General features: G+C 45.0%; 1 protein-coding gene across 1 annotated transcript in view; it reads left to right on the top strand.

Annotated features, from left to right (window-relative positions):
- The window catches only part of MTRR (5-methyltetrahydrofolate-homocysteine methyltransferase reductase), a 119,461-nt gene that overhangs the window by 31,310 nt on the left and 60,337 nt on the right, over window positions 1-27,814 (top strand). Inside the window, exons 6-8 of the mRNA XM_065399271.1 lie at window positions 1,765-1,887; window positions 10,912-11,065; window positions 17,748-17,836. Coding sequence (XP_065255343.1) covers window positions 1,765-1,887; window positions 10,912-11,065; window positions 17,748-17,836 — 366 coding nt within the window. The remainder of the gene's footprint in view (window positions 1-1,764; window positions 1,888-10,911; window positions 11,066-17,747; window positions 17,837-27,814) is intronic.

Raw genomic sequence — 27,814 nt, 5'->3', positions numbered from 1 at the left:
GGCTGGGCTAAAAGTTATAAGGAGGGTGGCACGACCACATCCCCTTCTCTTCCTCTGGCTGTTTTTGTGAATCTAGCCCTTAACAAATGTGTGGAAAATCCATTCAGGGTTGAACCAAAATGGATTTTTTCAGTTCACTGAAATTGTTTGCAATGTTTGTTTCAGTTTGACTTGAAATATATATATATTTGGAACTGCCAGCAAACTGAAAAATTACTTGGAGTCTGGTGGCACCTTAAAGACTAACAGATTTATTTGGGCATAAGCTTTCGTGGGTAAAACACCACTTCTTCAGATGCATGGAGTGAAAATTACAGATGCAGGCATTATATAATGACACATGAAGGGAAGGGAGTTACCTCACAAGTGGAGAACCAGTGTTGACAGGGCCAGTTTGACGAGGGTGGATGTAGTTTGCCAATGAATTTTAGTTCTGCTGTTTCTCTTTGAATTTAACACCATTAATTTGGGCTTGAATAGGGACTGGGAGTGGCTGGCTCACTACAGAAGCAACTTTCTCTCTCCTGGCATTGACACCTCCTCATCTATTATTGGGAGTGGACTACATCCACCCTCATTGAATTGGCCCTGTCAACACTGGTTCTCCACTTGTGAGGTAACTCCCTTCCCTTCATGTGTCATTATATAATGCCTGCATCTGTAATTTTCACTCCATGCATCTGAAGAAGTGGTGTTTTACCCACGAAAGCTTATGCCCAGATAAATCTGTTAATCTTTAAGGTGCCACCAGACTCCTTGTTGTTTTTGTGGATACAGACTAACACGGCTACCCCCTGATACTTGAAAAATTAGTTATTCGCCCAGCTCTGTTTAGGATACTGATGTCAATAATTGCCCTTATGTAACTGATAAAATAATTCCCATCCATCTGAGAAAACAGTATAGTATATATTACATTTTCAGTTTTCTTAACTCTTCTCCAGTGGTAGTGGATGATGCTCACTGATACGGGTGGGAGTGAAATGAGGGCTTGAGCCTCACCTTTAATTGAGGACACCCTCTGGCAGAGGCGGGCTGGAATTGCCAGCGTTTCCCCTTCATTGAGTCAGAAAGGGTTGCTACAGTGTAGCATGCTCCTCCTTCTGGGTGCTGAGCATGTTGCCTCTCCTGTTGTGCACAGAACCTGAATTCTGATTCTCTTTTCTTATACTATCTATAGAGTGCTGAGGCTTACAAATACAACTGTATTTAAAGCTCTCTCCCATAAGCTGCTTACTGGTCTAACCCTAGCTGTATTCTATATTTCTAATGTTTAAATCTTGAATAATTTTAAATGGTTTATATTCTTACTTTCAACATTCATTAGTTATGGTGTTAGCCACTCTGTCATCTTTTCCTCATACAGTATCTGATATAATTGCCACTTTTAAATTGGCTCTTTTAAGGTAACTCTTTAAAAAGAAAACTACTGTACCTGTATTTGATATCCACTTTAGCAGTGACTTGTCAAACTATATTCTCCCCCCCACCCCCATTTGGGCTTATTATACTTCAGAATTGGTTTGAAAGTGCCCCTGTTTGTACTCGGGTATGAATTTTTTAAAAAGGTATGAGGGAGATACTGTATGTGTATAAAGAGTGCATGTTTACAGTGTGGTTTGGAATTCTCTTTTTAGGATGTTAATATGAAAAAGGAAATGGTCCTACTAATTACTTGTGAGTTTATTTGCACATGTTACTTAGTAGGTTGCCATACAGTTTGTTATATTTAATCAGATTAAACTTTTATGTCCTTGTTTTCAGGAACTGAGTGTGTCCTCATTGATTTCAGATGGTACAGTCTTCCATGTTCCAGTGACCAAAGCAGTTCAGCTCACTAGGGAAGATGCAGTAAAAACAGCTTTGCTGTTAGAACTTGATATTTCAGTAAGTTGATAAACATCCTCAGCTGGTGGAAGAAAGGGTAAAAAATATTAATTGGAGAACAAAGCTGTTAAGAGTGATATTATATGCTAATCTTCTGGGTTATATTATTAAAATATCTTTCTACAGTGGGTTGAAGTGTGGGTCAACTGAGATTGATCTTGTTTGTAATACAAAGGATCTCATTCATTCTGTAGAGGGTATGGCCCCACATAAGCTAACATTTAATAGTTGTTACATATTTTATATGTTTTATATTCAATTAGTTTACCAGTCTTAATAATAATTCATTGCTAGTAATTTAACAAGAGTCTTTATTTAGATACATAATTAACATATATGCAGAGCATCTTAACTCAGATCAATTTATCAGTCCCACATGACATCAACTCACTCCTCCCATTGTCAGCTCCCACACCCTAGAGATTCCATTCGTTTTCTTAAAGACACAGTAACACCACATCTACTTTCTTTTAATTTTTTTAGCACAAATTTATTTGTGTGTGTGTGTGTATCTGTCTGTCTACAAAATCAGAATTAACTGCTTGCTGTAAGTGTTTCAACAAGTCTTCTTTGATACAATGACCATCTAACTTCTGTATTTGCTATAATATTGAAGTTGCTCTTATGACTTAGAGGGATGATGTCATTTTCATTTTCTTGCTGCTCTTGATGCGGTATTATATAATTTCTTTTTTCAGCTGAGTTTGAAAATTGCAGGTAACAATTGCAAATGTCTCCAATTTTGTCTATACACTTGACCATCATTAGTCATGTCACAAGATTGAGGTGTTACGTCTTTTGTTACAGTGGCTTTCTGAGCCCAATTTCTACCATTTAGATATGTACTCTATCATTTGGTTTCAAATAAGGTAGTTCATGCGATCCTTTATCATAATAATTCTTTTGATACAAATGTGACTGATATTTATATTTACTTCTTTCCTTATTTCATTCAAATTTGTTTTTCACTTCTGAGTAACTTTTAGCTATTTTTTTTAAACTTCTTTCAATTCTTTTTATAACTTCCCTTACTCATGGTACCATGTGTTGTTCTATATTCAAGTAATCCACTTGTCTTTAATATATATAGCGTTGTTGTAGCCATGTCGGTCCAATGATATTAGAGAGACAAGAGATATTGGGTGTGGTAATATCTTTTATTGGACCAACTTCTGTGGGTGAGAGAGCCAAGCTTTTGAGCCACACAAAGCTCTTCTTCAGTTCTGGGAAAAGAACTCCAAGCATCACAGCTAAATGCAAGGTGGAACAGATTGTTTAGCATAAGCAGGTAGCACATATTCTAAGAGATCGTTCAAGGTAGAGTGGCCCGTTAATACCTCTGTAGTCAGAGGACAAAAAGAGGGGGTTATTGAGTTACAGATTGTTGTAATAAGCCATAAATGCAGTGTCTATATTTAGTCCATGATTTTTAGTGCCTAGCAGAATTACGAATTTAAGATCCCAGGCTTGTCTTCTGAAAGTGTTGTGTAGGTTTCCTTTGAGGATAAGGACTTATAGATCAGACATAGAGGATTGCTTTGTGAAACATCACAAACATCACATCTACCATAATCTCTCTACCACCGAAAGGACAGCCATACAGACCCTCAAATGTAACCACCAGATAGTGGTGAAACCAGCAGATGAAGGGGGTGTCATCATAGTCCTCAACCGTGATGACTACATTAACGACATCATCTACTAGAAAGAATTCAAAGAAGCCCTCACACCACAATTTACCCAGGAACTTAAGGATATCATCAAATCCTTCCCCAAACAACTCCAAGCGAAACTCTACAAACTCTTCTTCCACAAACCCACCCCATGGACATTCTGCATGGACAGATGGCCTAAAATCCCTCATAGATTTCCACCACAACTTCTTACCAACAGAAGTTGGTCCAATAAAAGATATTACCTCAGCCACCTTGTCTCTCTAGTCTTTAATAATGATAATTCATTGCTCGTAAATTAACTGTCTTTATTAAATACATAGTTGATGTATATACAGAGCATCTGAACGCGGGTCAGTCTCTCAGTTTAACCTCAAACCAACGGCCTCCTCCACCTGTCAGCTCCCACATCCTGGAGATTCTGTTCATTCTCTTAAAGCCACATTAATATCACAGTGACTTCTATTAATTTTGGATTGAGTGAGATTGGTTTTGTGGAAGATTCTTTCAATAAAAGAAAGGGGTTAAAGTAACCAGAAATGAGGAAATTAGGGGAAAAGTTGATGCCAGGAAAAATGACAAAAAGACTCCATTAATACAAGGTAAAACTTATATTCCATGATACTTAATACATGCAAGCATTGATCTTCCTTGCATTGTGTAGCAGGAATGAGGCCCGGTCAAGTGATCTGGGCACAAGACAGGAAGCTAGGAATTCCTGAGTCTAATTCTGGCTTTGACACTGACTTTCTTTGTGTCTCCATATCACTTAAACTCTCTACCTCTATTTTCCTAGTTGTAAAAACAGAATGACTTGACTTTACTAAGGGAAAACTAGAGGAAAAGCACGATACAAGAGCTAGGTGGTATTGTATGGATATTGTTTAAATAAAGATTGATAAAAATGCTATGTACTCTATACAGCCAATATAGAATTGTATAGAATTCTACTGCAGTGATATCACAGTCTGTTCAATTCTGTAGGTCCTTAAAGTAACTTCTGTAGGCTCTTTAACCCTATTGGTTTAATTTTTTTTTTTATTTCAATAGGACTTTTTCAGAAGTGCTTGCTTGGTTACAACTAGGGTTTGTTTTTAAATGATTCTGCCCCAAGTTTTCAAACAGGTCAGCACCTACGGGAGCATGCACTCTTCCGTGTGTGTGTGTGTGTGTGTGTGTGTGTAACCCCAATTTACATGAACATCCAAAGATTTACACTCCTGAATCAGGCTCAAAAGTGCATGCACTTATTTGAAAATTTGGGCCTCTATTGTTAGGATCACAGAGTCCTTTTTGCCTGGTGCACCTTATGAATAAATGTTTTTATTATTGTTGTTGCCTACACACTGTCTACATGCTTTGTACAATGCATGCTGGAGTTTCATAAGGACAACTTAAGAAAGTCTATAGTGGGTCAGACTAATGCTCAATCTAGCCCAGTATCCTGTCTTCTGATGGTGACCAATGCCATGTGCTTCAGAGGGAATGAACAGATCCATCCACTGTCATCCACTCCCAGCTTCTAGCAATCAGAGGCTAGGGACACCCGCCTCATGGGGTTGCATCGATGATCATCTTTGCTAATAGCCTTTGATGGACCTTTCCTCCATGAACTTTATCTAATTCTTTTTTGAACAATGTTATACTTTTGTCCTTCACAGTATCCCCTGGCAATGAGTTCCACAGGTTGACTGTGTGTTACGTGAAGTACTTCCTTCTATTTGTTTTAAGCCTGCTGCTTATTGAGTTCATTGGGTGATCCCTGGTCTTTGTGTTATGTGAAGGAGTAAATAACACTTTCGCTTTCTCCACACCAGTCACAATTGTATAGACCTCTATCATATCCCCTCTTAGTCATCTCTTTTCCAAGTTAAAAAGTCCCAGTCTTTCTAATCTCTTCTCATACGGAAAGCTGTTACATACCCCTAACTCATTTTTCTTGCCCTTCTCTGTACCTTTTCCAATTCTAATATATCTTTTTTGAGATAGGGTGACCAGAAGTGCATTCAGTATTCAAGGTGTGGGCATACCATGGATTTATGTAGTGGTATCATGATATTTTCTGTCTGAATATTTATCCCTTTCCCAATTGTTCTTAACATTCTGTTCGCTTTTTTGATTGCCACTGCATATTGAGTGGATGTTTTCAGAGAAGTATCCACAATGACTCCAAGATCTTTCTTGAGTGGTAACAGCTAATTTAGATCCCATCATTTTGTATGTATAGTTGGGATTATGTTTTCCCATGTGCATTACTTTGCATTAGGCTGTCAAGTGACTAAAAAAAGTAATCACAATTAAATGTGAGATTAAAAAAATTAATTGTGATTAATTGCACTGTTAAACAAGAATAGAATACCATTTATTTAAATAGTTTTGGATATTTTCTACATTTTCAAACATATTGATTTCAATTACAACACAGAATACAAAGTATACAGTGCTCACTTTATATTATTATTTTTGATTACAAATATTTGAACTGTAAAAAAACAAAAGAAATAGTATTTTTCAATTAATCTAATACAAGTACTGTAGTGCAATCTCTTTATCATGAAAGTTGAACTTACAAATGTAGAATGATATACAAAAAATAATTGCACTTAAAAATAAAACAATGTAAAACTTTAGCGCCTACAAGTCCACTCAGTCCTACTTCTTGTTCAGCTAATCGCTCAAACAAGTTTGTTTACATTTGCAGGAGATAATGCTGCCCGCTTCTTGTTTACAATGTCACCTGAAAGTGAGAACAGGCATTCACATGGCACTGTTGTAGCCAGCGTCGCAAGATATTTATTTGCCAGATGCACTAAAGATTCATATGTCCCTTCATGCTTCATCCACCATTCCAGAGGACATGCGTCCCTACTGATGACCGGTTCTGCTCGATAACGATCCAAAGCGGCGCGGACTGAGGCACATTTTTTTTTATTATCTGAGTCAGATGCCACCAGCACAAGGTTGATTTTCTTTTTTGGTGGTTCGGGTTCTGTAGTTTCCACATTGGAGTGGTGCTCTTTTAACTCTTCTGAAAGCATGTTCCACACCTCCTCCCTCTCAGATTTTGGAAGGCACTTCAGTTTCTTAAACCTTGGGTCCAGTGCTGTAGCTATCTTTAGAAATCTCACATTAGTACCTTCTTTGTGTTTTGTCAACTCTGCAGTGAAAATGTTCTTAAAATTAACAATGTGCTGGGTCATCATCCAAAACTGCTATAACATGAAATATATGGCAGAATGCAGGTAAAACAGAGCAGGAGACATGCAATTCTCCCCCAAGGAGTTCAGTCACAAATTTAATTATCCCTTTTTTTTTTTTTTTTTTTTAAACGAGCATCATCAGCATGGAAGCATGTCCTATGGAATGGTGGTCGAAGCATGAAGGGGCATACGAATGCTTAGCGTATCTGGCACATAAATACCTTGCAATGCCGGTTACAAAAGTGCCATGCAAATGCCTGTTCTCACTTTCAGGTGACATTGTAAATAATAAGCGGGCAGCATTATCTCCCATAAATGTAAACAAACTTGTTTGTGTGAGCGATTGGCTGAACAAGAAGTAGGACTGAGTGGATTTGTAGTTTCTAAAGTTTTACATACACCTCTATCCCGATATAACGCGGTCCTCGGGAGACAAAAAATCTCACCGCGTTATATCAAACTTGCTTTGGCCCCCCCGTTCCTTGTTCCCTGACCGCCCCCTTCCAGAGATCCCTGTCCCTAATCACCCTCAGGACCCCACCCCCTACCCAACCCCCCTGCTCCCTGTCCCCTGACTGCTCCGACCCCCTATCCACACCCCCCGCTCCCTGACGGGCACTCACCAGCAGCAGCGGGAAGCGGAGCAACGTGGCCCCAGCCCGCTCGACTCTGCCACCTCCCAGCCGCGGCGCTCTGCTTCCCGCCACCAGTGAGTGTGGGGAGGTTGGGGAAAGGATGCCCCCCGTACTCACCTGCGGCGGGAAGCGGAGCGCCGCAGTTGGGAGCTGGCGGAGTAGAGCGGGCTGGGGCCGGGCTGCTCCACTTCCCGCTGCCGGTGAGTGCGGGGAGGTTGGGGAAAGGACGCCTTCCGCACTCACCTGCAGCGGGAAGTGGAGCGACGTGGCCCCAGCCCGCTCCGCTTTCCTTGCCCCATCCCTGTCACTGCGGGGGGGTTGGGGAAAGGTCCTGCACTCACTTGCGGCAGGAAGCGGAGCGCTGCGGCTGGGAGCTGGCAGAGTGGAGCGGGCTGGGGCCGGGCTGCTCCACTTCCGCCGCTGCTGGAGAGTGCGGGGGGATCCCTTCCCCCAAACCCTCTCCCCCGAGCGACACGGCTGGGGCCGGGGCGAGGGAAGTGGAGTGGGCTGCTCCCGGCCCCCCGCTAATCCCCCGGGCCACTCTGGGACTGCGGGGGCCCCAAAATTGCCCCCCCCACAGCTCCTGCCTCCTAGACCCTGGGGTGGGGGAGCCCTTGACTGCCCCCGAGACCCTCTGCCCCTTATCCAACCCCTTGGCCCCGGCCTGGCACCCTTAACACGCTGCTCAGAGCAGCGTGTCAGAGCTTTACCGCATTGTATGTGAACCCGTGTTATATCGGGTCACGTTATATCGGGGTAGAGGTGTAGTTTTGTTTTGAGTGCAATTATGTAACAAACAAAAATCTGCACTTTCATGATAAAAAGATTTCACTACAGTACTTGTATAAGGTAAATTGAAAAATAATATTTCTTCTGTTTATCATTTTACAGTGAAAATAGTTGTAATAAAAATAATATAATGTGAGTACTATACACTTTGTTTTCTGTGTTGTAATTTAAATCAATATACTTGAAAAAGTAGAAAAATATCCACAAACATTTAATAAATTTCAATTGGTAATTCTATTGTTTAATAGTGTGATTAAAAGTGCGATTAATCGTGATTAATTTTTTGAGTTAATCACATGAGTTAACTGCAATTAATCAACAGCCCTACTTTGCATTTATCAACATTGAATTTCATGTGTCATTTTGTTTCCCAGTCACCCAGTTTTCGAGATCCCTTTGTAACTCTTTTTTAAGTCTCTAAAGAGACTTAACTATCTTGAGCAATTTTATATCATCTGCAAATTTTGCCACCTCATTGTTTATCCCTTTTTCAAGATCATTTATGAATATGTTGAACAGCACTGGTTCTGGTACAGATCCCTGAGGGACACTGCTATTTACCTCTCTTCATTCTGAAAACTGATAATTTATTCCTACCCTTTGTTTCGTGTCTTTTAACCAGTTCCTGACCTATGAGAGGACATTCCCTCTTATCCCATTACTGCTTACTTTGCTTAAGAGTCTTTGGTGAAGGACCTTGTCAAAGGTTTTCTGAAAGTTCAAGTGCACTATATCCACTGGATCACCCTTGTCTTCATGTTTGTTAACCCCCTTAAAGAATTCTAATACTTTGGTGAGGCCTGATTTCCCTTTAGAAAGAAGCCATATTGTCTCTTCCACAACAAATCGTGTTCATGTGTGTGTCTAATAATTCTGTTTCATCCAGTTTGCTGGTATTGAACTTAAGCTTACCAGCCTGTAATTGCCAGGATCGCCTTTGGAACCTTTTAAAAAAATTGGTGTCACGTTAGTTATCCTCTAGTTATGTTATAGAAGCTGATTTAAATGATAGGTTACCTACCACAGTTAGGCATTGTGCAATTTTATATTTGAATTCCTTCAGAACTCTTGAGTGAATACCATGTTGTCCGGTAACTTATTACTGTTTAATTTATTGATTTGTTCCAAAACCTCCTCTATTAATGCTTCACTCTGGGATACTTCCTCAGATTTGTCACCAAAAAATGAATGGTTCAGGTGTGGGACTCTTCCTCTCAACCTCTGCAGTGAAAACTGATGCAAACATTTTTTCTTAGCTTCTCCACAATGATCTTATCTTCCTTGCATGCTCCTTTAGCACCTTGATCGTTCAGTGGCCCCAGTAATTGTTTGACAGGCTTCCTGCTTCTGATGTATTTAAAAAAACATTTTGTGTTAGTTTTTTGAGTCTTTGGTCATTTGTTTTTCAAATTCTTGTTTAGCATGCCTAATTATGCTTTACCTTTTGACTTGCTAGAGTTTATGCTCCTTTCTGTTTTCCTAAGTAGGATTTAACTTTCATTTTTTAAAGGATGCCTTTTTGCCTCTAACCACTTACTTTACTTTGTTTAGTCATGATGGTACTTTTTTGGTCCTCTTACTATGTTTTTTAATGTGGAGTATATATTTAATTTGAGCCTCTATTATAATGTTTTTAAAAGGTTTCTATGCAGCTTGCAGACATTTCACTTTTTGTTTCTGTACCTTTTAACTAGCTTCCTTGGTTTTGTGTAGTCCCCCTTTCTGAAGTTAAATGCTACTATGGTAGGATTCTTTGGGCTCCACAAGGATATTAAATTTAATTATACTATGGTTGCTGTTAGCAATTGGTTCAGCTATATTCACCTCTTGAATCAGATGCTGTGCTCCACTCAAGACTTAAGCATTAGTTAGCATCATGCACCTTCGCTTAGTAAAAAGCAACAGAGAGTCCTGTGGCACCTTTAAGACTAACAGATGTATTGGAGCATAAGCTTTCGTGGGTGAATGCCCACTTCGTCGGATGACATGCATCCGACGAAGTGGGCATTCACCCAAGAAAGCTTATGCTCCAATACATCTGTTAGTCTTAAAGGTGCCACAGGACTCTCTGTTGCTTTTTACAGATCCAGACTACCACGGCTACCCCTCTGATACTTCGCTTAGTAGTAAGTCATCAGTTAACATCATGCACCTCAGCCAAATAAAGAGACTACAGCCTCTTATTTATTCAGAGATCTAGTTTTATGTTTAATTTTATTTGAATTTCTCTCTTACTTGTGCTAATTTTCTCAGGAAAAGGAAATAATTGTATATCATTATAATCACCATTCACCGAAGTATTTTAACCTGCTAATTTTCTGTTAATGGTAACAAATTTATGTAAATTGTTCACCATGAAGATTTAATATTGATTTAAATCTCCAGAAATAGAAAAACAATATACATGGCTAATGGTGAATCGGGGCCTCTTGTATATACAAATCTCCTTGTAAACACATTTTTTTCTGCATAAACTGTTTAACTGGGCTTATTATATATTTGAAAATCTCTTTGATCAGTAAGAGACTAGGTTTCCTAAGTAGAAAGCTTAAATTTAAAAATAAAAGGTTACATGCTTAGATTTCTGATGTACCAGGGCCAAATATAATAAAAATATAAAATGATGGTGTAGTGTTAAACAGCAAGATTTTGTTTTATGAGTGTGGAGAATATGGGCCAGGGTTTATTACACAGCTTTATAGAAAAAAAATCTTTATTTTATAACAGAAAACAACATTTTGCTACCAACCTGGAGATGCCTTCTGTGTCATATGTCCCAACAATGCCAGGGAGGTGCAAGAACTTCTTCATATCTTGGGACTTTCAGAAAGGAAAGAGTGCTTCGTTTGCTTAAAAATTAAACAAGCCACTAAAAAGAAAGGTAATGTATAAATGCACTATTAATCAACAAATAATGCTTGTTTGCCTATTTAAATATAATGAAAGTTCATAGGTGTGAACATTTTGGCTTGAATTTTTCAAATGTTAGGACATTTGGTCATTTAATCTTATTGGCACTTAAAAAGAAGGTGCGGGGAGGGGGTGTGCAAAACACTGGCCATGATTTTACTAGGTATATCTCTAACAATCAGAAGCCTGTCCTGGTCAAACAAACTATTTTACTAAGTTTACATTTGCAATTTTTAAATCTGTGTGCTCTTCTTTGAGTGTTCTTGGCATATTGGATATGTGCTGACTAGTGCTTTTGACCGGTGCAGCCTTCTACTAGTAATGCCTGGAAGAGCACTCCTCCTTGCCCCTTCCCTCAGTGTTTGAGCACATTCTGAGAATGGGGCTGTAAAAGGTGGCGTGGCAGTGGTTGCTGCCTCAGTTCCTTCCAGCCACATGACCAGATGTGAGCATTCTTTGGATTCAAGATCCTTAGTAAGATAGGTGCCTTACTTTTTAAATAGTTAGACATTTGTAAATAGTTAATGTTAGTATTACTGTTACTTAGCTATGGTGGATCCAAAGATCAAGAAATATAGATTTAAAAGATGTGCATCTTATCACACAGTTTTCCTGGCATCAGATACCCATGCTGCATGCCTAAAATGCTTAGGAAAAGGGCACTCTCCTACTCCTTGTACTATCTCTTGGTCTTTCACACTATGAACTAGAAGGGAGAGACAGAACAGGCTCCAGGCCCTCCTTCTACTAGAAGTCTTATCAGTTAAAATCTCCAGTTCTGAAATTTCTAAGACTTTTTTTCTAAATTTCTAAGGAAAATGAAAATAGGAGTCCGGCTCCAGGCTCAGATCCTGCTCCTGGGGAAATTCTGCACCACTGTGCAATGCAAAATTTGCGCAGAGTTAATGTTCTGCACAGAATTTCATTTCCCCGCATATAATTGGCACTGCAGAGCTGCTGGCTACCACTGGGGTACACTGAACTTGGCAGAGCCCAACTCCCCGTCTCGCAGTGCGCCTGCACGGGAGATGTGGGCAGGCTGCGGTTCCCAGGTTTGCCAGCCTTGCTTGGCCACATGGTGCAGCCAGGCTCCCACCCTATGTGACAGCTGCCAGAGCCGGTGAGCTGCACCCCATGGGGAGCTCCACGGAGGGGCTGCTGCTTTCCGAGAGGTGAGACTGAGGGTAATGGGGGAGAGGGGAGAGACACATAACTTGAGTTGTTCCGGGGGCAGCTGAACCTTTAAATTGTACCCCCTCACTATGACCAGGTATGGGTTGTCTCTGCACGACAGTAACAAAGCTGGACGGGTTGGAGCCTGTGGCTGGGCTCTGAGGGGAGGGGTGTGGGTGTGTGGCCCCTTGGCTAGGCTCTCAGGGGGCTCGTGTGCGGGTGTTTGGGTCAGAGGGGTCCCACACAACCCCTTCCAGCACCCTTCAAATACCCGTTCCCAGTACACACATATCCCTCCAGAACCCTCCAAATGCCCCCTCCCAGTACACACACACACCCATCCAGCAGCCCCCAAATATCCCCTCCAACACCTCCAACTCGACTCACCTTGCAGTTCCCCCTCTTATTTCTCCCTGGAAGTGTCCTCTATTTGGGAACTTTAAAATATGGTAACCCTATGGTGGGGAGGACCCAAAAACCCAAAGAATTGACTAAAGACTGGAGGAGCAGAGTTTCCCCCAAGATGTGCCCAGCGTGTGACACACCCAGACTGAGGTGCGTGACAAAAGCATAACAAAGAAACAGGAACTGGGTTGTTAGGGTTTCTTTAACTCTCTGCTCCTGGAGGAATCTTTTTTGTTGTCTGTACTATTACAGACATACTTGGTGACAGGTATTTTGAAATTACCTTGATCGATCGGTCCTTCAGCCCTCGTATAGATTGCACCAATCACAACACGTCTTCCATTCTTCTCGTATCCTGGCCTTCCTTCTCCATGTGCGGCCATGCCTTTTCATGATAAAATCTTCCCATCTCTTTGGCGGTTGGCCGAGTGGTTGTTTCAGTTCCCATGGGTACCACTCAGTGACAGCTGCAGTCCATCGATTGTCAGTGAGCCTTGCTATATGCCCGGCCCATCTCATTTTATTGTGCCTGCTCTCAACAACGACGTCTTGCACTCTACTCTGCTGTCTGATCACTTCTGATTCTCAAAGACATACATTTCAAGACCAGAAGGGACCATCATGATCATCTAGTCTGATCTTGTGCATATTGCAGGCCACAGAACTTGACCCACCCACTCCTGTAATAGACCCAGAACCTTTGGCTGAGTTACTGAAATCCTCAAATTATGATTTAAAGACTTCAAGTTACAGACACTCCACCATTTTCTCTAGTTTAAACATGCAAGTGACCCATCCCCCATGCTGCAGAGGAAGGTGAACCCCCCCCAGGGTCTCTGCCAATCTGACCCGGGGGGAAATTCCTTCCTGACCCCAAATATGATGGTCATTTGGACCCTGAGCATTTTGGCAAGACCCAACAGACAGACACTTGGGAAAGAATTCTTTGTAGTAACTCAGAGCCCTCCCAATTTAACGTCCCATCACCAGCCATTGTGAATATTTGCTACTAGCAGTCATGAATCAGCTACATGCTGTTGTAGGCAGTTTCATCATACATAAATTTATCAAGCTCAGTCTGGAAGAAGAGTTACATTGTTTGCCTGCACTGCTCCCCTTGGAAGGCTGTTCCAGAACTTTACTCCTCGAATGGAGGGGAGGGGGAGAGAGAGAGAGAGAATGTGAGTGAGAGAGAGAGAGACAGAGACTGTGTGAGCTGGCTGCCGGGGAAGTCTCAGAAACCAGGCGCTGTCTCTTTAAGAAAGGCACTCACTCACTCACGGTTTAGACCTCAGACTGGAGCAGCTCCGAGTCATCCTGACCCAGGCTGTCCCCTCTCCCCTGCTCTGTGGAGATGGGGTACAGGGGCGGGGGAGATGGACACCCTAACATCAGCCCCCCTGCTCTGTACAGCCAGCAGGAAGGTCCCGGGAGCAGCTGCAGGACAGCAACGTGGCTGCAAAGCAGCGGGGGGAGGGGCAGCTGAACACACGCTGCTGGATGTGCGCACTCTGCTAATCAACTGGGCGGCACTTGAATTTCTCCTTGATGGGTGCCCAACCAGGTAGCTTACAGGGAACACAGATTCCAACCATTCTGGACTTGCTCCAAGAAGGCATGGACAGAGGCCTTCAGTCCAGTATCATTGCATGTCAAATGTCTGCTCTTAGTAGCAGGCTATTCGCAAAATCCTCAGGCTCCCCGGCAGACAGTCCACAAATAGCCACATTCCTTTGAGCAGTCCAATAAGCCACACCAACAGTCAGGCAGCTATTCCCAAAATGGGACCTTCTGCTAGTTTTGAGACTCTGACTTCAGCGTTGGCCTTTTATTTATCTATTAACACTTGTTTCTTAGTAGCTGTCATGTCTGCCAGGTGAGTGTTGGAACTGGCAACCTTATCGATACAGGAGCTTTACTTTGTGTTACACAAGGATAAGGTGGAGCTAAGGCCACCAGAATCCTGTCTTCCTAAAGTAAATTCCTCTTTCCATACTTTCCAACAGGTTGTGATTCTTTTATTCTGTCCAAAACACAACATCCAACTGAAAAGGTGTGGCACACCTTGGGTTTTCAATACTCTTCTGATCTCTATCTCAGGCATACAGACTCCACAAGAATATTGGGCTCCCTATTTGTGTCCTTCCACCTGAAATGCAGGGACTCAGAGCTTTCAAGTTCTCCATTGTTAGGTGGATTAGAATATGTATTGTGGAAGCCTACAGATGATCAGAGATTCCTGTCCCAGAAGGGATCAAGGCTCACTTCCTGAGTTCCTTAGCAACCTCATGGCAGAATGACCAAATGTGTCCATTTCAGAAATTTGCGGAGCAGCTGTGACGAGGTTCCCAGTGTGCAACCTGGACTGTGGGACCACTGAGCCCTCCAATCCAACCAACCTGGGTGGCCTCTGACATTGTGATGCTGATGTCAAGCTCCAGGCCTCTGATAGGCACTGCACTCACACAGACATCCACAGACACCCAACTGAGTTTCATGAATGATCTCCCAGCCACTCATAAACCATCAATAGGGAGGCTCCAGCCAGTTCCCTCCAGCTCCCCAGTCTTGCACCCCAGAACTGTACCGTTTTGTACTGGTCAGAAGTCTGGCAAGTGTAAGTTTATTACCTAGTTCGCCGCTTTGCCAAAGGAAAGTGGACATGCACCAGCCTTTGTAACCTGAGCTGAGATTTCCCAAGCACTTTAGACAAACTCACTGGTAAGGATAAAACATTAAAATAAATGTATTGACTACAGAAAAATTTTAAGTGATTATAAGTGATAGGCATAAAGGTCAGAGAGAGTTACCTTAAGAAAATAAAAAGTAAACACATATTCTAAATCTTAAACTTTTAGTCTAAGCAAGAGTTGAATCAAATAGCTTTTCTCACCCTAACAGATGGTACAAACAGGCTATAGTTCCTCAACACAAAGGCTGGGAATAACTTCCAACTTGGGATCAAACTTCCCTAGTTCAAATTCTTTGTCTTTCAGATGTTCTTCCAGCTGTCGAGATGTGGGGGAGAGAGGCCCATTGATGATGGCACTCTCTCTTTTTATCCCTTCTTCCAGCTACTAGAAAGATCCTTGCAGTTATGTGGGGGTCAGGCAGTTCCCATTGGTCAATCAGTTTCCATTGTGCATGTGCCTTCTCTGGAAGCCTCTGGGATAGTGGATTGTGTGTTGATGAGCCAATAACAACTATCTGGCTATCGATGGCTACTCCTTTGTTGTAACTGAAAGGCTGGTTGTGGCTGTTCCCAACTTCACAATATATTTCAGTAACACTTATAGTAATACTTCATAACTTCACAGACAATGATAGTACATACTATCCAACAGATTATTATTGTTCAACAGATCAAAACTTACAAAATGATACCCCGCAAGGCATACTTTGTTTATAATCATATCACAGTGGTGAATATGGGGGTTCCAGGGTGCGACTTTGATGTACAGAGTGTCACTTGGTCTACAATTTAACACCTTCATTAAACATTACAAGGTGGACCTTTTATCTTCTGCAGAGACCTCCTTTGGCAGGCAAGTGCTGCAGGCAGTGGCCAAGAAATAGACTTTTGAGAGAGCTCACAAAAAGGGGGATACTTCTTTCCTATCAGACTTTTGTTTCATAACCCTCCCTACATCAGTTCACTACTCGCTACTTCCCAGCATTCAGAATTGTGGGAGATGCTGTGCTGTAGAACAGAAGATTTCTTATTGATAATTTTCATTCTGCTCGCAGCATCTTCCACAATTCTACCCACCCTGGATGGCTCATAACTTAAGAGTCAGATAGAACTAAATAGAACCGTTACCATATGACTGTCTTCCTTGGTCTAATGTACATAGTTATTTCATTATCTCTGGAATATCTGCTAATGATGTTATGTAAGTTTTATAGCTTGGGAATAGTGGGAGCAGAGGAGGTGTGGCCAGAGCATATGGTGCCAAAACGCTGATCCGCTTCTGTGAGCTTCAGGGAGCAGCCCAGATGTCCAGAATTGTGGCCTGTGAATTTTTCTGTGCTAGCAGAAATTATTGTTAAGAAATTTTCCATTCTGTGCACTAAGGTCCACAGATCCATTACAGTTGGTACTTTACGCTGTTTGCATCTTGGGGGCAGAACTGGACCTATCAGTCACTGGCAGCAGAGGTATGCCCCACCCTCTGAAGTTTCCTCAAGATTGTTCTGCCCTCCGACTGGCCAGTGGCTCAGCCAGACCTTGCAGCTACAGGTCTTTTCCGAGGGAAATGTCAAACTTTATTTCAGATATTTAGACTAATGGGCTAAGTAATGTGTCTGTCTAATTCCCAGCCAGGTCCAAAGGCTGTGTTTGCCTTTTGAGGAGTGTTTCCTCAGCTCTGCTTCTCCTCCTGAGACATTTGCAGCAGATGACGTTGTTTTGAGGGAGCGAACTAAGCTGAGAAAAGTCAGAGGCAAAAGGAAGGGGTCTGTGTCTCTGCCCTATTTCTCCTCCCTAATCCTGCCTTCCCCTCGAGAGAAATCCCATTGAGTTGAGAGTAAGACCTCACACTGTATTAGCAGTTGATGAGCAGTCATTCTGTGCAGCTTTAGTGTTATTTTGCAGTGTGGCTGCTCTCGCTGTAACTAGGTTAACTCGAGAGGAGTTCACTTGAGCTAACTGCAGTAAAAACATAGCCTTACAGGTCAGTGGGGTGTGGCAGAGTTGCAGCTTCCACAATCCATAGACCTCCCAAACCCTCCCATCGTAATGGAGAGCATAGGGGAAAACTCTGGAGAGCTTCTCTCCATGGAGATTTTTCCATCACATGGGAGGTGGCAATAAGGCCTTGAAAATTCAGCAGTAAAGCATATAGTAATGTGTGTTTAACAAACCCTATTATTTTATTTCATACCTTCAATAAGCTTGAGTTCTATGGTAGGTTCTTCACTAGAGAATTTTGACTAGCTATTTAATAAAAAATGCCAATAATTCAGAATATGGAGTACAGTTTAACTCTGATATTTCTTTAAAGAACAAATGCATTGTGAAATTATTGCTGGCTTTAATTAATTAACTAATTAATTTCCATTTCTCCACTCCACAGGAGCAGCTCTGCCAGAGCATATACCTGAAGGAAGTACCGTGGAATTTATTCTTACCTGGAGTCTGGAAATAAGAGCAGTTCCCAAAAAGGTTTTTATATCTTGCTTCGCTATTTTTAAGAAAAGATCTTATAGATTTCAAGGCCAGAAGGGACCATTGTGATAATCCAGTCTTGACCATAACACAGGTTATAGAACTATCCCAAAATAATTCCTAGAGCATATCTCTTAGAAGAACATCCAGTCTTGATTTAAAAATTTCTGGTGATGGAGAATCCACCACGACCCTTGATAAATTTTTGCAGTGGTTAATTACCCTCACTGTTAAACATGTACATCTTATTTGCAGTTTGAATTTGTCTAACTCCAAATTCCAGCCATTTGATCATGTTATATCTTTCTTTGCTAGACTGAAGAGCCCATTATCAAATATTTGTTCCCCATGTGGTTCTTGTAGACTGTAATCACGTTACCCTTTAGCCTTCTCTTTGTTAAGCTAAATAGATTGAGCTCTTTGAGTCTGTCACTGTAAGGTATGTTTTATAATTATCTCTTGGCTCTAGATCGACAAAACCTGTTCAAACTGCCAGGATGCCACATTTTCATGTCCGTTTCTATTTCCACGATGCTCCTCTTCACATCTAGGCATGAAAGAAAGCAGATGCCTATATAAAGGGCACTCTTTGAAGCGTGTCCCTGTGGTTGCTCCACTTTAGGTGAATCTGTGCCCCTGCACTTGTAATCAGAGATTTTTAGTAGTGCCTGGTTGGGTCGCTCATGCGTTGTCCCTGTCTTGCACCACCTCAGGCGGTTACATAGCGCTGTGCGACCAACCCTCCCTCAGTTCCTTCTCTACTGCCCTCAGTTTGAGACGGCAGCATCTGACAGAGGTTCCACATCACCCTCTCAGAGGAAGGAGCACTCCTCCAAAAAGGTGACAGAGAAATGGGGTCCGACCTCCCCTTCTCAGAAACCCATGAAAAAGAGACATTCCCCAACACGTCAGACCCCATCGGTACTGACCACACTGAGACCATCTACCTCAGGCAGCGTGACCATCTGGTACCGTGGGTACCGTGCGAGCCAAAGACCCTAAGCGTCTGGCTCAGAAAAAGGCAAAAAAGGGAAACCTGCCATCCTTGCCTCATTACTGCTGGAGCCACTCAGACATGCAGCACCAAGCTGCTCAGCAGTACTACAGTCTGTGGCACCACTGTGACATTCCCCTCTGGTCTTTTCTAGACCGGTGATCTGCTAGGTCACTCCAATCCTTGACTCTGGGAGCCAGCCTTACCCTGCTCTGCTGTGAGAACCCCCACACCTGAGCTGTTCATGCACAGCCTTTGGCATGTAAGCTGCTCCTTGTATTGTGCAACCGAATGACACTAGCCAATATCTCTGGTCCCAGACACAACCCTAGGAACCTCCATCTTGCAGTGTCCACTTATGCCCGCTGGACGCTGCAAGCTTATATGAGTTCGTCAATTTAACAAAGAAATTGATATGCACCAGGCTTATTATCCCAAAGGGAGTCTCTGACATGCTTCAAACCAAACACTGCTTCAGGTAGAATAAACAGATTTATTAACTACAAAGATAGATTTTAAGTGATTATAAATCAAAGCATAACAAGTTGGATTTGGTGAAATGAAATAAAAGCAAAATGCATTCTAAGCTGATCTTAACACTTTCAATGCCCTGACAAATTTAGATGTATCTCACCAGTCTGGCTGGTTGCCCTTCAGCCAGGCTCTCCTCTTTGATCAGTGCTTCAGTTGCTTGGTGGTGATGTCTGTAGATGGAGGTGGAAGAGAGAGGAAGAGCATGGCAAATGTCTCTCCCTTTTATCATGTCCTTTCTTCCCTCTTGGCTTTGCCCCCTCCCACACCCCTCCAGAGTCTGCTGAGCATTTCCTCATCGCAGTCTCAAACTGACCAAAGGAAGGGGGGTGACTCACTCGAGAGTCCAACAGATCCTTCGTTGTTGCCTAGGCCAGTGTCCTTTGTTCCTGTGAGGATGGGCTGGGTTTGTCCCATACCTGCCCTGATGAAGTGTGAACTGCCCCTCTGCTTCTGGAGAGTTTTTGCCTGGGCTTGCTTTAAGTCATGAGGACACATTTTCAGCCTCATAACTATATACTGTGACAAAGTTCCTCCTCTATCTTGGTGGGTCCTGCGCTTATTGGCGGATTTTCTTGCCTCAGAGATTCACCATGTGGGTTGGAGAACAGCCCAGAGACCTTCCCCTCTGGAAGAACCCACAGTCCAGGTCAATTGGGAAGTTTGGGGGAAACCCGGGCCCGCCCTCTACTCCGGGTTCCAGCCCAGGGCCCTGTGGACTGCAGCTGTCTATAGTGCCTCCTGTAACAGCTGCATGACAGCTCCTGTATCTCACTGGTCTGGGTCTGTCACATATCCCTCCCCCCTGCTCAACACCAAGGGGTTGGGCAGCTTGGGACGCCAGACAGTGCACACGTGACAAGCCATCGGCGTTGCCATGACGGCTCCCTGCTCTGTGTTGCACACGGAACTGGAAAGGTTGGAGGGATAAGAACCATCTGGTCACCCTTGTGTTCTTCTCCTTGTTCCGCTGCATCCATTGAAGAGGGGCATGGTCGGTCACGAGGACAAATCTGCGCCCGAGCAGGTAGTAGCGCAATGTTTCCATGGCCCATTTTACAGCGAGGCATTCTCTCTCCACCACTGCATATTTTTGTTCCCTTGGAAGGAGTTTCCGACTGAGGTATAGAATTGGGTGTTCCTCCTCCCCGACCATCTGTGATAGAACGGCCCCCAACCCTACTTCCGATGCATCCGTCTGCAGGATAAACTCCTTGGTGAAATCAGGGGCTATCAGTATGGGGTTACTGCAGAGGGCAGTCCGTAGGTCTGTGAATGCTTCCTCTGCTGCGTCAGACCATCTCACCAGATCAGGTCCATGGGCTTTCACTAGGTCTGTCAGGGGGCTTGCCCTTGTGGCAAAGTGGGGGATAAATCGTCGGTAATACCCCACCACACCTAGGAACGCCCGGACTTGTTTCTTGCGACTTGGTCGGGGCCAATTTTGGATGGCCTCTAACTTGTTCACTTGGGGTTTTACCAGACCTTTTCCCACAATGTAGCCAAGATATTTGGCCTCTGTAAACCCTACAGCACACTTGGCAGGGTTTGCTGTAAGGCCAGCTCGCCTGAAGGTATAGAGGACTGCCTCGACCTTCTCCAGGTGGGTTTCCCAGTCTGGGGTATGAATGACCACATCGTCCAAGTAGGCAGCAGCATAACTGTTATGCGGGCGTAATAGCTTGTCCATGAGGCTCTGGAAGGTAGCTGGGGCCCCATGTAGTCCAAAAGGGAGGACAGTATATTGAAAAAGACCCTCTGGTGTAGAGAACGCAGTCTTTTCCTTTGCGTCTTCTGCAAGGGGAATCTGCCAGTACCCCTTTGTCAAGTCTAGGGTAGTCAAGTACCGGGCATTACCCAGACGGTCCACTAGCTCATCTATGAGAGGTATGGGGTACGTGTCGAACTGGGATACTTCGTTTAGTCACCGGAAGTCGTTGCAAAATCTTGTGGTGCCATCAGGTTTGGGCACCAGCACGATTGGGCTGGACCACTGACTGTGGGGTTCTTCGATGATCCCCAACTCCAGCATTTTTTTTTACCTCTGCTTTTATTTCCTCTCTTTTTGCCGCTGGGGCCTCATTGTTACTCTGGCCCCAGGGTTCGTGACGATGTGGTGATATGTCTCGGTTGTTCGACCCGGTTTTGTCGAGAACACATCTTGGTTCCGGAAGATCATCTCAGACACCTCATTCTTCTGGTCTGGTGTTAAATTGGGAGACACTCTCACCTGTTTGGAAGGCTTGTTTTCCTGGGTTAGGTCTTTTTGGACCATTGTGCATGCCTCTTGTGCATGCCAGGGTTTCAGAAGGTTAACGTGATAAATCTGTTCTTGTTTTCTGCGTCCTGGCTGCCGCACCTTGTAGGTTACTTCCCCCACGGGTTCAACCACCTCATAGGGCCCCTGCCATTGGGCCAGAAGCTTGCTTTCTGCCGTGGGTACCAACACCATAACCCAATCCCCTGGTTGGAACTGTCGCACTTTTGCCTGGCGATTGTAATGGGTTCGCTGGATCTCCTGTGCCTTCTCCAAATGTTCCCGTACAATAGGGGTAACCCGGACTATCCGGTCTCGCATCTGCATTACATGCTCCATTATATGTCTCCCCTCATTGGGTTCCTCTTCCCAGATCTCTTTGGCGATATCTAGTATGCCACGGGGGTGACGCCCGTATAATAACTCGAAGGGGGAAAACCCAGTTGAGGCCTGAGGTACCTTCCAGATAGCGAACATCAGGTAGGGTAGTAGGGTGTCCCAATCCTTCCCGTCCCGACTTACTATCTTCCTTATCATAGCCTTGAGGGTTCGGTTAAACCTTTCTACCAACCCATCAGTCTGCGGATGGTAGACTGAAGTTCTCAGGGTATGTATATGGAGCAGCGTACAGAGGTCCTTCATTAGCTTCAACATAAATGGGGTTCCTTGGTCGGTTAATATCTCTTTCGGTAGCCCCATTCGGGCAAAGATCCCCACCAGCTCTTTGGCTATAGTTTTAGAGGCCGTGTTCCGCAGGGGGACGGCTTCTGGGTAGCGAGTAGCATAGTCCAAAACAACAAGTATATATTGGTGGCACCGAGTCGTCTTCTCCAGGGGTCCCACTAGGTCCATGGCTATTCGCTCGAAGGGGACCTCTATGATGGAAAGGGGTACTAAAGGTGCCATCAAGTGGCGATGGGGACTGTGCAGCTGACACTCCGGGCAGGAGGCACAGTACCTCCGCACTTCTTCATGTACTCCGGACCAGAAGAACCGTCGTAGGACTCGTGCCAGGGTCTTCTCTACTCCGAAATGCTCCCCAAAAAGATGACTATGAGCAAGACTTAATACAGCGTTCTGGTGTTTTTGAAGTACTAGGATCTGCTGTACCTTCTGCCCCTGTACTGGTGCAACCCGGTATAAGAGATCCTTCTTTATTATGAAGTAGGGTCCTGGTCCCTGGGTTTTCCCTTCCACGGGGACCCCATCTATTTCAGTCACCTCCTTCCTAATGTTGTCATACCTTGGGTCTTCTGCCTGGTCCCGTCCAAAATTTCCTCTCCCGGGGCTAATCTGCCCAAGATCTAGGGGCCCAGTCTCTGTTGCCTCTACTGGTTCAGAAGCATTAGGGTGGGGGTCAGACTCGGGTGCTTCTCCCTCCTGCGTGGCCTCCTTTTCAGCTGCGCGCGTCCACCTAACTACAAGAGCGACCCTCTGGCTTTGGGTCAGTATTCGGGTTCCCAAGGCCTTAGCTGCCCTTCTTTCCCTTTTTGTCTTTCTACCTTGTCTGGGAGTGGAGAACAAATCTGGGGATATTTCAGAGAAGATTGGGGGTTGACAGTCTGCTGTGGATGCCTCACCAATTTTAGGGTCCCCATCTTTCTCCAATCCCCCTACTGGAAGTAAGTTTCCAAACCCTGGGAAGTCCCTCCCTATGAGCACCGGGTATGGGAGTTTAGGGACTACAGCTGCTGCTACCTAAGTAATGTTCCCTTGGATCTCGATTTTTACTGGGACGGTGGGGTAGTAACTAACTGTCCCATGGACACATGTTAACCCCGTACGTTTAGCCTGCAGCAGCTGACTACGCTTCACGAGCTTCCCTGAGATAAGCGTGATAGCACTCCCCGAATCAACCAGTGCCGTGGTCCCTACCCCATTTAGTTTCACTGGTCTGGTATACATATGTGGGGTTAGTGAGACCCCCACAAGGTGGATTAGGGAGCATGGATCTGCCCAGTTCCCCAGGTTACACTGCATAGGCTCCCCAGCATTGGGGCACTGTGCAGCTATGTGTCCCCACTCCCCGCAGGCATAACATCTGTATGGAGCCCTAGGCGTTCCCCGGTCTCTTGGTTTGGGCAGTCTAACATCACGATCCTCTTCTCCCTCAGTGCTCTGACTCTTTGTGGCCTCTGATGGGCCTTCAGCCTCTCTCTTTTTCCACCTGGGCCCTAGTGGTGGCCCAGTCACCCGAACTTTAGGGCTTGGTGCTGCTAGTTTAACCCGGGGTGCCTCTTCCTTAACTGGTCGGGTCAGCTCCCTCGCTGTCCTTCGCCTCTCTACCAGGGCGACAACCTCGTCATAGGTGGAGGGTTCGTTCTGGCTTACCCAGGCACAAAGGTCTGGTGGTAGTCCCCTCATGTATCGGTCGATGACCAGAACCGCTAGTATCTCTTCCAGACTCCGGGATTCTGTTTGCAACCACTTTAGTGTGAGATGGATGAGGTCATACAATTGGGACCGCGGGATTTTGTCTTCCTGGTACCTCCAACCGTGATACTGCTCGGCCCGCACTGCTGTCGTTTCCCCAGATCTGGCCATGATCTCTGCTTTCAGCTGGGGGTAGTCTGCCGCAGCCTCTTCAGGGAGATCATGGTAGGCCTTCTGGGCCTCCCCACACAGGAATGGGGCAAGGATGCCAGACCACTGATCTCGAGGCCAGGCCTCCCGTAGGGCTGTCCTCTCAAAGGCCAGAAGGTATGCCTGTACATCATCCTCCCGTGTCATTTTCTGCAGCCAATGGCTGGCCCGTATGAGCCGCGTCCCATCATGGCCGCGATTCAGCTCTGTAAGGGACTTTACCTGGTTTACCAGTTCCCGCAGCATAGCTCGGTCTTGAGCAGCCTGGTCCATCAGCAGGCGATTAGTCTCTTGCTGCAGCCGCACTGCCTCCTGTTGGGCGGCTGCCTGGACACGGGTAGCCTCCTGCTGGGCCACGGAGCTTGTATCAGTGCCCGCACTACGTCATCCATGGTGGTGGGAAAAAAATAAACCCTCTCCCTTTTTTTTTTTTTTTTTTTTTTAAATCACCCTCCTTCTTCCGCCGCGCTGTGCACCCCAAGATCCCACTTCTAACACCAGTGTGACAAAGTTCCTCTATCTTGGTGGGTCCTGCGCTTATTGGCAGATTTTCTTGCCTCAGAGATTCACCATGTGGGTTGGAGAACAGCCCAGAGACCTTCCCCTCTGGAAGAACCCACAGTCCAGGTCAATTGGGAGGTTTGGGGGGCAACCTGGGCCCGCCCTCTACTCCGGGTTCCAGTCCAGGGCCCTGTGGACTGCAGCTGTCTATAGTGCCTCCTGTAACAGCTGCATGACAGCTACAACTCCCTGGGCTACATCCCCATGGCCTCCTCCAAACACCTTCCTTATTCTCACCACAGGACTTTCCTCCTGGTGTCTGATAACGCTTGTGCTCCTCAGTCCTCCAGCAGCACACCCTCTCACTCTCAGCTCCTTGCACCTCTTGCTCCCAGCTCCTCACACTCGCACCACAAACTGAAGTGAGCTCCTTTTAAAACCCTTCTAGCAGCTTCTTAATTGGTTCCAGGTGTCCTAATTAGCCTGCCTGCCTTAACTGGTTCTAGCAGGTTCCTGATTACTCTAGTGCAGCCCCTGCTCTGGTCACTCAGGGAACAAAAAACTACTCATCCAGTGACCAGTATATTTGCCTTCTACCAGACTCCTGTACCCCACTGGTCTTGGTCTGTCACAATACATGAAATTACAACCTATAACATTACTACAACAGCAATGTTCAGTGCATCATGAGCCTTCTGAAGACACCCGACATGACAAACCTTGCATTAGATACCACACAATCATATTATAAGGATGAACATGGGGGTGCTGGGTGTTCCCCCAAGGTACAGAACGTCACAACCACCTTCTGCCTCCACAGCGTATAGCACACGACTCTTGGCATCGACAACCTCAGTAAAGGTAACCAGTGCCGACAACACCCTCCTCCTCGGTACCAATGCTCTCAGTACCGCAGCAATTTCTATGACATAAAGAACGTTTAGTCTCCTCGGCACCAGAATCTCCACTCCTCAGTACTGACCTTACTCCAGCACATTTGGTACTGTGCCAACTTATCACACCACCCAGATCAGCTCTTCCTTTATCCAGTGACGAGGATGATGATGAAGGGGAAATCTACTCCTCCCATCACCCCTCTCCTATCCACACAGCTGCCAGACCAGGTCCACTACTAGAACTACATAAATACCACCCCAGACCTGAAACTCAAGGATGGAACAGATTCCCATGGATGCTGCCACCAATGCCATTCCCACCACAGTGGGCTTATTGGGACTCCTGGGCAGGGTACTGCTAACACTATCCTAAGCCTCCCAGTCTACACACGGAGAAGTCAAGGCATTCTCCATTACCTTCTGTACCTGGACCCTCTGAACCTCTGACTCAGTGGGGAATCCAGCCGTAACACGCTGAACTGGGTTCAGGCAGCAATGCAGCCGGACTAGTCGGCTGTCCTTGGGCTACTTCTTCCCCTCCCCTCGAGGTGTACCTGGATCCTGGGGTCATCCTCCATCTCACTGGGATATACGGCCAATGGTATTCCCAGCAGCTACTTGGTGTCTGGAGTGGCTGGAAGCTTGGGCGAGTCCTCAGGGCAGCAGAGGACTCCTCGGCATCCAACAGCGGCAGTGGGGGAGAAGTGTCTGTCTCCCTTGGCAGCTCCAGTTCAACTGAGCTGTATGGCCTGCCTCTTGTACTTCCTGTTCCACCCCTCTGCTTCCATTGGGCCGGGCATGGCTTTCCTGGCTCTGTCCACCAGGGGGCTGGTTGTGGTCCCTCCAAATCATTCTCAGAGGGAGGTCATGCCTCCTTGCTATAGCACATACTTGAGGACAAAAAGGAACAATTTAAAGCTCTCATATCCAAGGGTCAGATCCTAGCTCGCACAGATTTACAAGCTCCACTAGAAGCCGCAGACACGGGGGCCTGGTCCATTGCCACAGCCATAGTAATGTGATGAGCCTCCTCGCTCCACTTCTCGGGTTTTCCAAAAGAAGTACAACTGTCAAGGATTTCCCGTTCAAAGGACCCAAGCTGTTTGCAGCCAAAAAGGATGAGTCCCTTCCAGGGCGACTGAGATCCTTGGGCATATGCATGCCTACACAAAAGAACAAACAGGGGAAGTATTACTCGACACAAAGATCTAGATCCACATCCTACACCCAACCTCAGAGGCAATATGCCACGCAAAGGCGGTGACAGAGACCCTCAAGATGGAGACCACTCCCTTCTCAGTCCTCGATGTCCCAACAAATTCATGAAGACCCAGCAATTTAGGATGGTCCCTCTAGCAACGATAATTCTACCACTAAAACACGGGGACTGGTTCTCAGCTCTCGACCTCCACGATGCATATTTCCACATAACGATACATCCCTCACACAGGAATTTTTTTCAGATTTGTTCTGGGAACAGATAATTTCAAGTACCAAGTACTCCCTTTCAGCTCATCTGCAGCTCCACGGGTAGTCTCAAAAATCCTTGCAGTGGTGGCAGCTCACCTCCACGGACAAGGGGTCATAATATTTCCCATCTGTACGATTGCTTACTCAAAGCCTCGATTCGGGAAGAGGCAGTAGAAAGTACCCAAAAGTCAGTACAGGTCTGTCTCATCTTATGCGGGGGTTCCGTTCCGCGGTTAGCGCGTAAAGCGAAAACCGTGTATAGCCAAAACCCCATTGAGTTCAATGGCGGGCGAAATCGCCCGCACTACAGGTATAGTATTAAAATTGTTGTTTTTCCTCTTTTTTTTTTTGCCGACCGTGTAAAGTTGAAATCGCGCATGTTAAATGCGCGTAAGATGCGACAGACATGTAGCTCTCTTCACACAACTAGGGCTACAAATAAACTAACAAAAATCACATTCACACCTGTGCAGAGACTGGAGTTCATTGGGGCCTACCTTGACTCTCTAGATGCTACAGCCTCTCTGCCCCAGCACAGATTTTTCCACTCCAGTCCACCTAATCGCTATAACGCAAGCCAGCCCGCAGACATCGGCCAGGACCTGCCTCCAACTGTTAGGTCATATGTCAGCAATGACATTTGTCATCAAACACTCCAGACTGCACATGCAATGCCTACAATGTCTCTCCTGACCACAGAAATCTCTGCACCAGTATCTCTCCATCCTTGGAGCACTTTGCCA

This window comes from Emys orbicularis, chromosome 2 (genome assembly GCF_028017835.1).
Source record: "Emys orbicularis isolate rEmyOrb1 chromosome 2, rEmyOrb1.hap1, whole genome shotgun sequence".
Lineage (NCBI taxonomy): Eukaryota > Metazoa > Chordata > Testudines > Emydidae > Emys > Emys orbicularis.
Note: the sequence above shows the minus strand (reverse complement) of the source record. Positions and strands in the feature narration are given on the sequence as shown.